Source organism: Misgurnus anguillicaudatus, chromosome 22, assembly GCF_027580225.2.
Source record: "Misgurnus anguillicaudatus chromosome 22, ASM2758022v2, whole genome shotgun sequence".
Classification (NCBI taxonomy): Eukaryota; Metazoa; Chordata; class Actinopteri; order Cypriniformes; family Cobitidae; genus Misgurnus; species Misgurnus anguillicaudatus.
Window position 1 is genome coordinate 3,984,916 of NC_073358.2, and position 13,424 is coordinate 3,998,339.

General features: G+C 34.9%; 3 protein-coding genes across 5 annotated transcripts; 2 read left to right on the forward strand and 1 right to left on the reverse strand.

Moving 5' to 3' along the window:
• Nucleotides 1-328: 328 nt before the first annotated feature.
• cryabb (crystallin, alpha B, b) lies at nucleotides 329-5,373 on the reverse strand. The gene is made up of 3 exons (XM_073860532.1): nucleotides 5,012-5,373; nucleotides 2,569-2,687; nucleotides 329-2,198 (listed from the first exon to the last, which is right to left on the reverse strand). Exons 1-3 carry the CDS (start codon nucleotides 5,199-5,201, stop codon nucleotides 2,016-2,018), a joined length of 492 nt encoding a protein of 163 aa, XP_073716633.1. The 5' UTR covers nucleotides 5,202-5,373; the 3' UTR covers nucleotides 329-2,015.
• A 14-nt stretch (nucleotides 5,374-5,387) lies between these two features.
• hspb2 (heat shock protein, alpha-crystallin-related, b2) lies at nucleotides 5,388-9,127 on the forward strand. Of its 2 annotated transcripts, XM_055200446.2 has the most exons (3): nucleotides 5,388-5,770; nucleotides 7,857-7,958; nucleotides 8,606-9,127. In XM_055200446.2, exons 2-3 carry the CDS (start codon nucleotides 7,865-7,867, stop codon nucleotides 9,019-9,021), a joined length of 510 nt encoding a protein of 169 aa, XP_055056421.1. In that variant the 5' UTR covers nucleotides 5,388-5,770; nucleotides 7,857-7,864; the 3' UTR covers nucleotides 9,022-9,127. The 2 variants fall into 2 exon arrangements, with proteins under 2 accessions (XP_055056421.1, XP_055056420.1); XM_055200445.2 differs by lacking the exon at nucleotides 5,388-5,770 and having other exon boundaries at nucleotides 7,690-7,958.
• A 2,051-nt stretch (nucleotides 9,128-11,178) lies between these two features.
• LOC129439400 (uncharacterized) lies at nucleotides 11,179-13,345 on the forward strand. Of its 2 annotated transcripts, none has more exons than XM_055198008.2 (4): nucleotides 11,179-11,335; nucleotides 12,093-12,142; nucleotides 12,219-12,244; nucleotides 12,331-13,345. In XM_055198008.2, the coding sequence occupies exons 1-4, from the start codon at nucleotides 11,304-11,306 to the stop codon at nucleotides 12,649-12,651; spliced, it is 429 nt and encodes a 142-aa protein (XP_055053983.1). In that variant the 5' UTR covers nucleotides 11,179-11,303; the 3' UTR covers nucleotides 12,652-13,345. The 2 variants fall into 2 exon arrangements, with proteins under 2 accessions (XP_055053983.1, XP_055053982.1); XM_055198007.2 differs by having other exon boundaries at nucleotides 11,180-11,335; nucleotides 12,328-13,345.
• Nucleotides 13,346-13,424: the final 79 nt, after the last annotated feature.

Sequence of the window (13,424 nt, forward strand, 5' to 3'; positions counted from 1 at the left end):
TTATAGTAGAGTCCCTGAGTATATGTTGGATGTTCTCTTATTTGTTTTTTTGTTTTTTAAAGAAAAAACATCAATTTATGGAAGAAAATTATGGATTTATAGCATTTTGAAAAAAAATGAAATTATCTTTGAATTTATAATCAACAATATTGTCGTTTGATTTAATAATCATTATTCAACATGTTCAGATTGAGCAAAAAAACAATTATAACAGAATAAATTGAATATTCACAAAATGTGTGGGTCTAGGTAAAAAATGTACTTTTTCTGAAAACTATTTAAATGGATTTATAGCGTTTTGGAAAAGAGCTCTTCATATATATATAATATGTTTTTATGCCAGTCTCAACATGACACCAGCCAATATAATCTCCTGGTCTGTCATCCAGGTATGTGGCGAGCAGTGTGTCCTTTTTAATTGTATCTGCCTGTGTTCTCTGTGTTTAAGTGCTAAGTGTTTAGTGTTATCCTGTGAGGAATATTGTGTGTGTATATATTGTTCTACGTTTTTGGTTCTTTGTTGATGTTTTTTGTTTGAGCACACTGAAGCAAATTCCTATACGTGTACCGAGTTGTATGGCAATAAATTATTGAAACTTGAAACTTGAAAACATATGTACTCTGGGGACACCAAAGATTTATTTGACATCTTAAAAATGTCTTGTAAAAGGTCCCCTTTAAGAGGAACACAGGACCCACATTGTTGAAAACAGCTGGATTCTGAGAAAAGAAGCTTACTCCGGTTTTAAATGACTAAAGATTTTATTAATAATTATTTCATGAGATTAAAAAGTTAATGAAATGCTCGGAGCGGTGATTAATAAGAAAGCAGTGGAAAGTTTTTTCAAATGCTCATATGCTCCATCTCACTTAATCCTCCTATAGTTGTTAAAATGCAGCAGTTTTTTTGTAGCAGGCCTTTGCTTTAGTTAGGAGATATGAGGAAATAAAGATATTTTCCAGTTTATCACAAAACGACTGATACAGTTTGGTATTAGCAGCTTTACTGTATTTGAATAAGTCAGCCATTAATGAGAAACTGAATAGTCTCATTGATTGTAAACAATGTGAAAATGTTGGCGCTTATTCACACAAACACACATACGTAAACGTACAAAATGAGCAAACAAATAAAGCTTCATTATAGTTCTTCATTCTGAATAATAACATTCAAATGCCTTTTTACTTCTTTAACTCTGCATTAAGCAATGGTGAGGTGTTATTAACCCTTGGTGCTCTATGTCTGGATAAATATGCAATGTGTAACATCAAATTGGAATCAAACAACCGATCATAATCTCTCATTGCCAACAGGTCAGAACAAAACACATCTGCATACCATCAAAAGAAAGACTTATTCACTTATCTCGCTCCTTTGGTCCCAAAATGATCCCCCTTAAATGAAAGAATAACTTGCTAATTCCCCTATAATATCTGGATATGAAAAACAATATAAGAAAAAACACCCAACCATTTTCAACTGAGCTCTTTCGGATATAAGACGATGCTGTGTATGTGGCAAATAACACACATAACTCATCAACTCATTGCTATCTAATTCATAAAATACTTGTTATTGACCTTTTTGAAGATCTTTGTTCCTAATAGATTCTAAGGAAAATCATCCCACACTTAAGACTTATTTGCATGTCATGCGACCAACATCATAGACTGGCTGCAAAATATCAAAGGACTCCTTTGTTTGGTGGCAGGGTCACATCCTACTGCAGCATAAACAGCAGAGACAATACTTTATTGTAACCATTTATTTCCATAAAAATGGTTAACAGTCGTTTAAGTTGTCACCGCTGCCAAACTGGTGTAGTTTCAACCCAATAACCAGCCTAAACTATAGCAAAGACTTAATCATTTGGCCTTCCGGTAATTCATTCCCCTGTAGCCTGATCATATTGAGCATTGGAGGATAGATTGAGTAGAAGCACAGTGAGTGGAAAAGACAAAGAACATTGCAACACTAAAAAAATTAAAGTTGCAACACTGGAAGTCTCCCTGCTTTACTTCTTCTTGTCATCATGGGTGATGGGAATGGTGCGCTCGGGGGCATCCGACTGCTTGCGTGGTGCCATCACGGTCAGAACACCATCGGAAGACAAAGAGGAAGTGACAGAGGTTGGATCCACACCAGCAGGAAAACGGTATTTTCTTAGAAACTCCCGTGAGACAAAACCATGATCGTCCTATAGGAAAGAAACAGCATTTATTATTGTAGGCTACACTTGTAACCCAAAGCTGTTATGGGGCACTGCCCTTTAAAACATTTACTAATATGTACCATTTATGATACCAATATGTGCCTGTGAGGTACAAATATTAACTCTTTAGATGCAAAGGTATACTTTTTGATATACTACCCCAATTGTTTTAACATTTCTGAATGTGTTTGAGCAGATGATAATCCATGCATCAATCACTCAATGTTTACTTGAAACACATCAAGGCCAGTTTGTGTACCATGTTTGTTATCTTAGTGATGACAAATTTGAAACAATATAGACACAGAGGATTTGTGTGTAGTTTGGTTAGGCATTGGGTTGCAGAATGTATTACCTGACGATCCTCATGTTTCGCACGAATTTCAATGAAATCGCCATTGATTTTCACTGACAGTTCCTCTGGTGTGAAATGTTTGACATCCAGATTTATCAAGAAGCGGTCCTTTTCCATTTTCATCTAAGGAAACAATTGGAAATATAAAGGTAATATACTGCATGTTGAGTCTTCACAATAAATGTTCGAAAATACAAACAAATTCATTATATATGCATGTATACATTGTATAGTAAACATTTTACACATACTTATGAAAATAAACCATGTTTTTTGTGGCAAAAGTGTAGTAACCATGTTTTTTTGGTGTATTAAAGGCGGAGTGCATAATATCTGAAAGCCAATGTTGATATTTGAAATCACCTAAACCTATCACGCTCCCACTCCAATAAAATCTGGACCTTCTTTTGATAGACCCGCCCCACACATACGCAACCCAGGCAACAATGTTGGTTAGAAGACACACCCCTTACTAATGATTGGCTACAAGTGTGTTTTGATAGTCGGCCTGACTCGCTTTTCCAAATCATGCACCCCGCCTTTAATTACTAATAGCAAAACCATGGTTTTACTACAGTTACCATAGTTTTTGGGTTTTAACTGAAGTAAAATCATGGTTAATTTCCGTAAGGGTAGCAACGATGCTCAGTGTAGTTTTTTTGAATTTAACTATGATTTGAAATAAGTTCATCTACTTGTTGTTTATTTAGCTTGTTATAAGAAATAAACTACTCTAAAAATACTTTTTATTGTTTTTTTATTGTTTCTTTTTGGAGTTTACCGGTAGTTACGTTTGTTCAACGAAAGCCATTTGATTATGTTGTTACTGCTGAAACTGTCTCTATTTGAAAACGTCTTAAAAATAAATTTCTCCAACTCAACTTTGACTTTTCAATTTTGAGAGTTGCCAAATCCTCTGATTTTTGAAGGAGTTCTGATTTGGGCTATTTTAAAGTTTCTTTTTTTTCTGAGTGTTAAAGATGAAAGAATTCGTTGAATAGTTATTGGTATTTGGGCTATGAATAGTCATTGGGATGCTTTTTGGCTAGTTTTGAATGTCCATTGGGCTGGTTTTGATACGCGACTCTGGCAACCATTGCTGTGCAGATGTTTGGTTCGGATATAGAATGTACATGTCGTAACCTGCAATCGGATTAAATTCAATTGGATTGAGAAATTTTTGCATGTAAACATATAGCCAATGTGAGCACTTAAAGCAGACTGATCTCACGGAAAGTCGTGTTATAGTCAAGCAAAATTTGATTCATTTATTCGTGTCCATGACAATCATTTTATTGTTTTCTCATTGGTTTTTTTCTCATTTTCTTATCATTGTCGCTTGGGGTTGGGGTTAGAATCACTTTCTGTTACATTTTTAGACATCCTAAACCAAACCCCAAATCTAACCCCAAGCGACAATGATTTAAAAATAGGGGAAAAATGAGAACACCATACATAAAATGACACGAAAAGAAAGTCGTGCCACGGACAAGAAAAACGATTTATAGTAATTTGTGCTGAGCGACACGAAAAAGACATTCGTGCTTGAAGCACGAAAAAAATTAATAAAATTTTGCTTGACTATACTACCAAACCCCTAAGGTGACATTGGAGTTAGTTTAAGTTAAGTTTAGTTTTGCGTGCTCACGTGAAACTTTCGCGCGCGGGCACGTGAAACTACTGAACGAAAAGTTTTATATGTGCACGCGATAGTTTCACGTGCGCCCGCGATAGTTTCACGTAAGCACACGAAACTAAACTTAATTTAATTTTTGCTCCATGTCCCCTTATGGTTCCGTACTATACCACAACTTTCCGTGACATCATGTTGTCTTAAAGATACTGGATCTAGTTTAAACAACGTTTACATGCAAGCAAATAATCACTACGATTATTGCTCAATCGTATTGAAAAGCCATAATTTAAACACCTTAATCAATACGATTAAGGGCAATCGGATGCTAATTTCGATCGTATTGAAAGGGGTGGTGTAGTCCTTTCTGTGATCCGATCATCAGAAGAAAAGTATGCATGTAAATGAGTAAATTGTCAAAAATAATGGTACAGAAGCTGTCCTTTAAACAAGTTCTTATATGTACTTTTGAAGTACCAATATCTAGATTTGAGGTAATAATATGTACTCTTTGGGTACATTATGAAAGGGTACCAGCCCAATGATGCTGCAGCTTTTATACCAGAAATCAAACCTATATCGTCATGGAAGAAATGCTATGAATGGTTATCCAACAGGATCATTGTTTATAATGAACCAGACACTACTGCTATTGCATATGTAAAAGTCCCAGATGTGGGCAGAGAACATTCAATGGAAGCACCATAATATCATAAAATATCAGAATACAGATGTTCCACAAACATCACTTTGCAGGGAAATACAAAACTATAAAATTATCAGTCTGTTTGTTTATCAGTACATGAGAGCTCATCTCAGACAGTCCGCTCTCCATCCAGCTTGGCCAGCGCAGAAAAGAAGAAGGCCGATGGTAGTACAGCGAGGGAATCATGTCACTCTCAGAGATGTGTTCCCCAAAGTGCTGGTCAAAGATCCGACTTGGAAAGAAGGAGGGCCAGAAAGAGCGGCGGAACCAGGGATGCTGGATGGCGATGTCCATTTCGTCTCTGGGTCTCCTACAGCACTGTCCCGTCTCTAAAATCTTGCTGCCTGTTTTCCCTGCGCACTTAAATACACCAACAGCCTCTGTCAGACCAGCCAGCTGTGGATCTTTCTGGAATAATGATGTAAACTGTTTGCTTGCCTCTTTTTCACTCCGTCCCTCCCACTGTCATCCACTTGCTACCCTGCGCCCACTATCACTCTCTGTATTTATCTAGAAGCCGGATACCAGCGGGATTAAATGGCAAGCCCCCAATAGTGCTGATGGTCTCATGCGTGCATAGAACTGGAAATGTTTGTCTGGCCTGGTGGATGAGGTGAAGTAAAGACCCTTGGCATTTTGGTGCACCCAAATTGTTCATTTGATGCCAGCAAAGATTAGGATGTCCATGCCCTGATGCGTCAGTGCATATTTAGGTTCTGAACCCCTTTAGAGGTTTTGTCTTTACAGAAGCCCATGAATGCAGCTACAATAACTGTGCCGGGTTAAGCACCATACAAGGTCAATCCCCATGAACAACCACCGGACTTACACAGACTGGCACACTGACTGGACATTTTGGTGAGGTAAGCAGTCTTTTTTCCTGTGTTGTCAGTGAATGGATGGAGAATGATGGTGGTTTTATGATCATCTGCTTAAATATGATTTTATTTTGAATTACAAGGAAATGCTTAAAACACATTAAGTTCCCATTGACATACTGATAATATTAAAAACAATTATGGCAAATCAAATTAAGGTAAACCATTTGAACTTGTTTTTATCAGTTATGTCAACTTGTCACAGGTCAAAACTTAAAATAGGCTGAATTGACTTACAAAACCAAGTTGTTTTTACTTAATGTTGCATGCATATTATACTGAGACAGATAAATTATTTGATTACTGCCAAAATCAGTATTGTATCAGGTCAGTATTAAAAATTGAATTCTTAATTTTACGCAAAATCCGATATCATGTTATTCTGTCATCTTTTCTCCCTTTTTTTTCAAATCCGCTACAAACGCCACTCTTCATTCTCTGCAGAATGCAATTAATCCGCTCAACCAATCACAGCACACCATTCCACGCATTGTAAACAACAATGATGGCGAGTTGAATACACATGGAATCCTAGTTTTTCTCATGTGGTGGGGAAGAAACGTTAAAAAAATTATTTACGTGAGTGTCACTCGGGCGAAGGAAAAAAGCCAAAGAAAATCGAGCAGGACCAAAACATTTTACAGCTGATTACTGTCAAAAAAGTTCAGCGACGACGTCCCAAGTATAACCGCAGCAATGACAGTGTTCTTAATATGACATTAATGTTTATTTTTTTAAATCAGTGTATACCACTAGTCAACTAAATGAATATAACATGGCAAAGATGAATGAACATTTATATATTGATTCAATAGATTTAAAGCATTTTGAAAGAAAAAACCGCATAACTTAATAATCAGTTTTTATAATAAATCTTTAAAATCAAATTATGGATTTGAATTTTTAATGTTTTTAATGTAAAAGTTAGATCAACCTAGAAAATTACTTCAATTGGTAACACCAACAAAATTAAGTTGTTTCAACTTATATATTTAAGTGGAAAACAATTTAAGTTAAAAAAAAGTTTTTTAAAAATGTTAAAAATTAAGAAATTATTTAAATTTTTTAGGTGTTACCAATTGAAGTATTTTTTTAAGTTGATCCAACTTTTCACTTTTTATAGTTTAAAGCAAAATAATTACTCAAATCAAATTGATTTAAAGGGACAATAAGGAGGATTTACACCTATCTACTGGGGAAATAGTATTTTGCATTCAAACGAATAGTGCTCTCTAGCGCCTCGCTTTTCCAAATCTTCTGGAACTACGGTAGCCGTCACTGATATCCTTGTCCGTTTCGGCTGGTTCATGTGTTACGAACGAAAACGTGTTGTTGAAACGCGTTGATAGGCTAGTGCTTTTTGTCCCTCTCTGCTATTTATCAATACAGCGGAATGACATGGAAGCCTCCTTGGACTTACCCGTTCAATGTAAGTAAAGAGAAGAAAAGAAAAGTCAGATCACTGGCATATTTATTAATAAAGACATTGATTTTGATTAATAAAACACCTAAAACCCTACTTACTGTCCCTTTAAAATAAAATAAAAACTTTCCACATTGTAAAAAAATTGTTGGTTTAATTTAAACATGTAAGGTTACCTGGCTGCCTTAACTTTGTGTCAACTTAAATCTTTTCAGGTGTATTTACTCAAAATTTTAAGGCAGTCAGGTAACCTACTTTTTTAATTTTTTTATAGGGATTGTTCACCCGAACATGAAAATTCTGTCATTGTTTACTCACCCCCAAGTTCTAAACCTGTATAAATCTATTTTATAAGTCTATTCTATATAAAGCTATACCAAACCTATATATTTCTAAATCTAAAGTATAAATCTACTATTTTAAAATCTATTTGGGGCTATGCAACACCAAACAGTTGTCTATAAGCTATTTGTAGCATCGTGGTGTATCTGTCTGCAGCTCAAGTGCACAACCTCTCTTCTCTTCCCCTGGCGCCATTCACTTTCCCTTTAAATCCGTTCTGCGTCTCTCACACGATTTGCTGTGTAATTGAAATCTGTCAATATAGACAGCTCTCTAATCTCTAGTTATCTTGGCAACCTCCTACAGAAGTCAAAATGGCGGATCGCACTATTCCTCATGCTTACCCAATGAGTACGGATTATGAGATGTGTAGCCCCCCTCGAATCTATGATCAGAACTTTGCAGAAGGTAAGTGAAACTCTTAAAAGTCTGAACCGCCTTTTGAATAGATAAAGTCTAAATAGATGTGAACATTTAGATTTGTGCACTTTTTCTGTATTTTTGTATTGTTGTACACCTGTGGTTTATTTTTTCCCATGTGCTTTGGGTGTCTTGACTGATCAAATGTACTTTATATAAACAGTTAGTTGCTTAAGATGTTTGGATAAAAATAATTTTTAATTAATTTTAAGCCAATAATTGTAGATCAAATGTGGCACCTATATTCTTATTAATGTTTATATTTTGACACCCGCTATTGCAGCATTTACTTTTTGAATAAAATGTGACGCCCAAGCAGCGACTTATATTTAGAAACCCACACATGACATGAAGTCAAATGGACAAAAATAACCCTGCTTTATCACTGATTACGAATTGACCTCCATATCAACGAATCACGAACTGAGTTCAAAGTCAAAGACACCACCCACATCTATTTATAAAAGAAGGATAACACAACACAGGCACAAATAGAAACCAAAGTGAAATCTGAATCCTATAAAGTTGGCATCACCAATATAAACAGACCTGAGACACATGTTTTTTTATTTTAGCTGTTGTTAAGGTACAATACATGCTTCAATGTTTACTAATTTGTTTACCCTCTCATTCAGCACTGACTCCCAAGGACCTATTGGCCCCGGTCCTGTATCATGGATACTACATCCGTCCCCGCATCAACAAGCAGCTCGAAAGAGGTTTTTCCCAGGTAGAAAGTGAAGACGACTGGTATCGAGTACTGCTGGATGTATGCCAGTTCACGCCGGATGAGATAAGTGTCCGAACAGTGGACAACTTGTTAGAAGTCACTGGGCGACACGCTCAGAGAATGGACGGGCATGGCTTTGTGAGCCGAGAGTTTACCCGCACTTACATCTTACCAATGGGTGTAGACCCGCTGCTGGTGCAGGTGTCTCTCTCTCACGACGGGATACTCTGTATCCAGGCACCGCGGAAAGCGGAGGACCTGGAGCCCAAGATCAACAAGCTCAAGATTAAAGTGGACAAGAAGGAAAGCAAGAGCTCCTAAAATGGATATGTTTGTTTTTTCAATTATGGTTGGGGTGTATGTATATCATCATTCATTTCATAAAGTGTAATATTTGGTTTTCAAAAAATAAATATTTCTACTCACAGTTGAAATTTACAGATTTTGCAATATATTAGACCTATGTAACTTAAAATGTTGTATAACCATTTACATAAGCTCCTATGAATCAGTGCTAAAGTTTTTGTTACATATCAATTCAATTCAAATTTCTAAAGCACTTTTTACAATTTTGCATTGTATCAGATTTACAGATTAGCAGTGGCGGCGGTGACTTCTTTTTTCGAGTGCGCTCGATGCGAAGTTCGTCACAACATGTATGTAGCCCGTCATGTTTGTGGTTCGTAATTTCAAAATATGTGTTCTTTGCGTCGAGTAATCCTATGTGAATCATGTGTCCTGTCAAGGAGGGTGCCTGCTGCAGACGCGTCTGAAGGGTTTGTGATAAAAGAGACGATCGCGTTTGCCAGATGCTCACATAATCTCATGCGTAATCAGAGGTTACTGTTAAGGAGTGTCTTGCATGTATTTTGTGAACATGAACGTCTCTTTTATCATAAACGGTTTTGACGCGTGTGCCATTTATTTTGACAAAACACGTGATGCACATGGTTCACATGACACAACAAACACATATTTTGAAAACAGGAGCAACACACATGACACTCCGGACACATATTTTGAATTTGCGCCCCTCGTATGAGCACGAGTCACGAGCCAAGTAGTACAGGCAAATAAAGAGCTAAAAATAAAATTAAAAAGGATGTGTATGAAATAAATAAGATACACCAAAAATATATTTTCAAATATAATTTTAAATATATTTCAAAATATATTTAAAATAAAAAATGGCCAAATATATATGTACTGAAATATATTTTTAAATATGTTTACAAAAATGTATTTTTACCAATATATTTTTGGCAATTTTTTGTATATTTTGTAATATATTTAAAAAAGAAATATATTTAAAAGCATTTATATTCACATTGCATTGGAAGAAAAACTTGTAAACATAACAGGTTTAAAAAGATTAAAATTAAATATATTTTCAACTGCAAAAATGTACTTATAATTTTATATTTTCTACACGCTTAACCATTATACTTTATATATTTTTTACAAACTTTTATATTTTGGTCAGGAAAATATATTTTTTGCCATATGGGAAATGTTTTTGTTGCCCCTGAAATACATTTTGAAATATATGTTAAAGGGTTAGTCCATTTTCTTAAAAAAATCCAGATAATTTACTCGCCACCATGGACTTTAATGGACCCCAACACTTGACAGTTTTAATGCAGTTTAAAATATGCACTTTTAAACCACAACTTCTCGTCTTCCTCCGGTCGTGTGACGCGCGCAAAAATGACAATCGTTTCGCAAGATAAGACCCTTATGCCTCGTTTGGGATCATTACGAGTCCTTTGAAACTGCAATTTTGAACTGCATTGAAGCTGTTAAGTGGTGGGGTCCATTGAAGTCCATTAAAATGAGAGAAATCCTGGAATGTTTTCCTCAAAAAACATAATTTCTTCTCGACTGAAAAAAGAGAGACATCAATATTTTGGATGACATGGTGATGAGTAAATTATCTGGATTTTTTTTTTTAAGAAAATTGACTAATTCTTTAATATATGAAGGTTAAAACTAAATATATTTTAACAAAACTTTATTTTACTTTTTTTAAAATTTGTTTAGCATGTATCAAACATATTTTTGGGCAAAGAAATAAATGTTTTGCCTTATGGGCATATATTCCAATCAAAACTATTTTAACTGCATTTCTGTCTCATGATTTTCATGTTAAGAAATAAATTTGCACTTAAAAAAAATAGGTTCAACAACCATAGCACTATTTACCTAAACCAGTGAAGTAAAAAATGTGTGCAAAAACAGCTGACCATTTGCAGGAAGTTGTAAAACAAGTTCATCCATGTTATATATGTCAACTTTCCAACCCAACAAAAAACCTTTTCTCTTTGCAAACAGGTGCAACTGGATCTCATTATACTACATATATACTTTCTCTCTGGTTATGAATGAATGACCACCTGACTGCAAAGACTAACATTAGCAATAGGACAGATATACTGTAGTTAAACATTCACAACATCAAGGGCAGTCTCAGCGGTAGGGGTGTTGCTGAGCGAGGTACAAAGGTATATAGCTTTCTTTGGATTCCAGTTACAGAGAAACAAGGAAGCAGAATATGGGCAAATGTTCAACTGCAGACTAACTGTGCGTTGAAAACAAGGACTGCCATGGGAAACAATGCAACAAAAACATTAGACAAGTGAGTATCCTAATTTGTTTATTTAAGCTGAATGTAATAAATAGGACAGAGTATAAAGTGTTTAGCAATTGCAATGCAATAGGATAATACAATAGGTATCTGTTTGATGGGTAGGGAATCACTTTTAACAAGGTTTATTTGTGTTGTTAAATAGATAATAGTTTGTCCCACGTTGAACGTATTTAACATGCCAATCTTTTAAGAAACATTGGTCGTCGATGTCCTCTTAATTAATTTCCTTCTTTTTACATTTAATAAGTTATAAAAAAAGCTTTTAAAATGAGATTTGAGACTAGCCAAACCAAATCAAATATTGATGGTTGCAGTGTTAAGAAAAGAGAAAATAAGCATTGTATTATCAGACTGGAACAAACAAGGAAGTTAAAAATGTAACATCATCTAACTCTATTAATGATCAACTATGCAATTTAGGGAAATTCACTTCAGAACAAATAAACCAAACATTACTCAGTTCTTCATTTGCTTAAAAGTTCAGAAAGTATTTTCAGAATTTGAAAAATGTGCCTTTTTATATTATGCTCGCTGGGTTTGGATTAATTTAGAGTCAATGCCATCTACCTTTTAAATGTCTTTTACGATATGTTTTAAAGAAACATTGTATGTGTTTCACTTGGTCTTTTATTTAAATGTTTTGTGTTGATCAGGTCTCCCTGGAAGAAGAGACTGTAAAGTCTCAATACAACTTTCCTGGTTAAATAAAGAATTAATAATTTCTTTCTTGCTTTGCTTTTAATAGATGGGGAATAAATCCAGGAAAACTTTCACACAAGCGAACAAAAAGAAAAGGTAACAAGTTGTTTTTTTAAATTATCAATACAATTTTTATTACTGTAACTATAACAATACACTATTTTCGCTATAGGTCCATCAAGGGTTTCTACTCACCAGGTCTGTTGGTTTAATTGCTCTTTGGAAATATTATCAAAAATAAATCAACTTTATGTTTTTGTAACAAGGACTTTTTTTCATAGCAGGCTCCTGCCCAACCTCAATTATTTGACCCCGTGACAGGTTATCCACTGTATGCCCGAGTCAATAAAGTACGAAAGCAAATTGATGATGGTGATGATGGTTTACACTACGCAGACGTTCAAGTCCTACAGTCCAATAGTTCAGCCAATGAAGGAAATAAGACTTTCAACAATCACAGCACCACAGAATATGCGACAATAGACTTTAAAACACCTGTGAATACACAAACACCTGTAAATACACAAACACCAGCTGAACCTGCAGATCTGTTTATTCCTCCCGGAGAACTAAAGAGGCCAAAGATGAGGTCCTTTCACAAGTAGAATGATCACTTACAGTTGTGTAAAAGTAATAACACTTTTTGATAATGGTCTTTATGATGAACTATTATGTTAGTTGCTATCTACTTCCTTTATTTTTATATTTATATTTTTATGCTGTGTCATATTTGTGCCTTTGAGCGAGGCACTGTCTGCAAGTGTGCAATTCATATTCTGTATAAATAACCTTGCATATATAACAGTCATTTTGAAAACATATTTTTTTATTTTAAAGGAACAGTATGTAAGAAATTTATATCAATTAATCATAAAATGGCCCTGATATGTCACTAGACATTAGGAAATATGTCATTTCATTTCAAATACTTATATCACTGACAACAGTGGTCCAGCCAGGATATTGTCATTTAAAAAGTGGATTTGCAGCCCTCAACTGATGTTTATGTTGTCATTTTGTGTATTGGGCACCAGTTGTGTGATTGCAATACCAGTTTTGGCCACAATCCTACATACTGTTCCTTTAAATATTATTTTTTATTTAACTATTTAAATGTTATGTTTATGGTTTGATGGTATTTACAACAAAATTATTATGTAATAGACATTTTATGCCAGTTGTTTGTGGTGCCTGCAGGTTTTGATCTAGCCAGACTTGTCATTTAGCATTAAGTCAATTTTCCAATTCTTTCCACAGAAGGATCACCTCATTGTACAGGATCACCTGATTTACATGGTGAATCTTCATCCAAAAGTAACAAGGTTTATCTTCTGCTAAGTCCAACAAATACAATACTTAGATAAGATAACATTAAAGT

Bases quoted from the DNA above. Each gene is read 5' to 3' on its own strand.
- cryabb (XM_073860532.1), bottom strand. From the start codon at position 5,201: ATGGACATCGCCATCCAGCATCCCTGGTTCCGCCGCTCTTTCTGGCCC. The intron at 2,688-5,011 runs GCTCTCATGTAC...TTCCTTAGATGA, and splicing joins GAGCGGACTGTCTGAGATGA to AAATGGAAAAGGACCGCTTC. The intron at 2,199-2,568 runs GTAATACATTCT...TCTTTCCTATAG, and splicing joins CGAAACATGAGGATCGTCAG to GACGATCATGGTTTTGTCTC.
- hspb2 (XM_055200446.2), top strand. From the start codon at position 7,865: ATGGCGGATCGCACTATTCCTCATGCTTACCCAATGAGTACGGATTAT. The intron at 7,959-8,605 runs GTAAGTGAAACT...CCTCTCATTCAG, and splicing joins TGATCAGAACTTTGCAGAAG to CACTGACTCCCAAGGACCTA.
- LOC129439400 (XM_055198007.2), top strand. From the start codon at position 11,304: ATGGGAAACAATGCAACAAAAACATTAGACAA. The intron at 11,336-12,092 runs GTGAGTATCCTA...TGCTTTTAATAG, and splicing joins GCAACAAAAACATTAGACAA to ATGGGGAATAAATCCAGGAA. The intron at 12,245-12,327 runs GTCTGTTGGTTT...TTTTTTTCATAG, and splicing joins CAAGGGTTTCTACTCACCAG to CAGGCTCCTGCCCAACCTCA.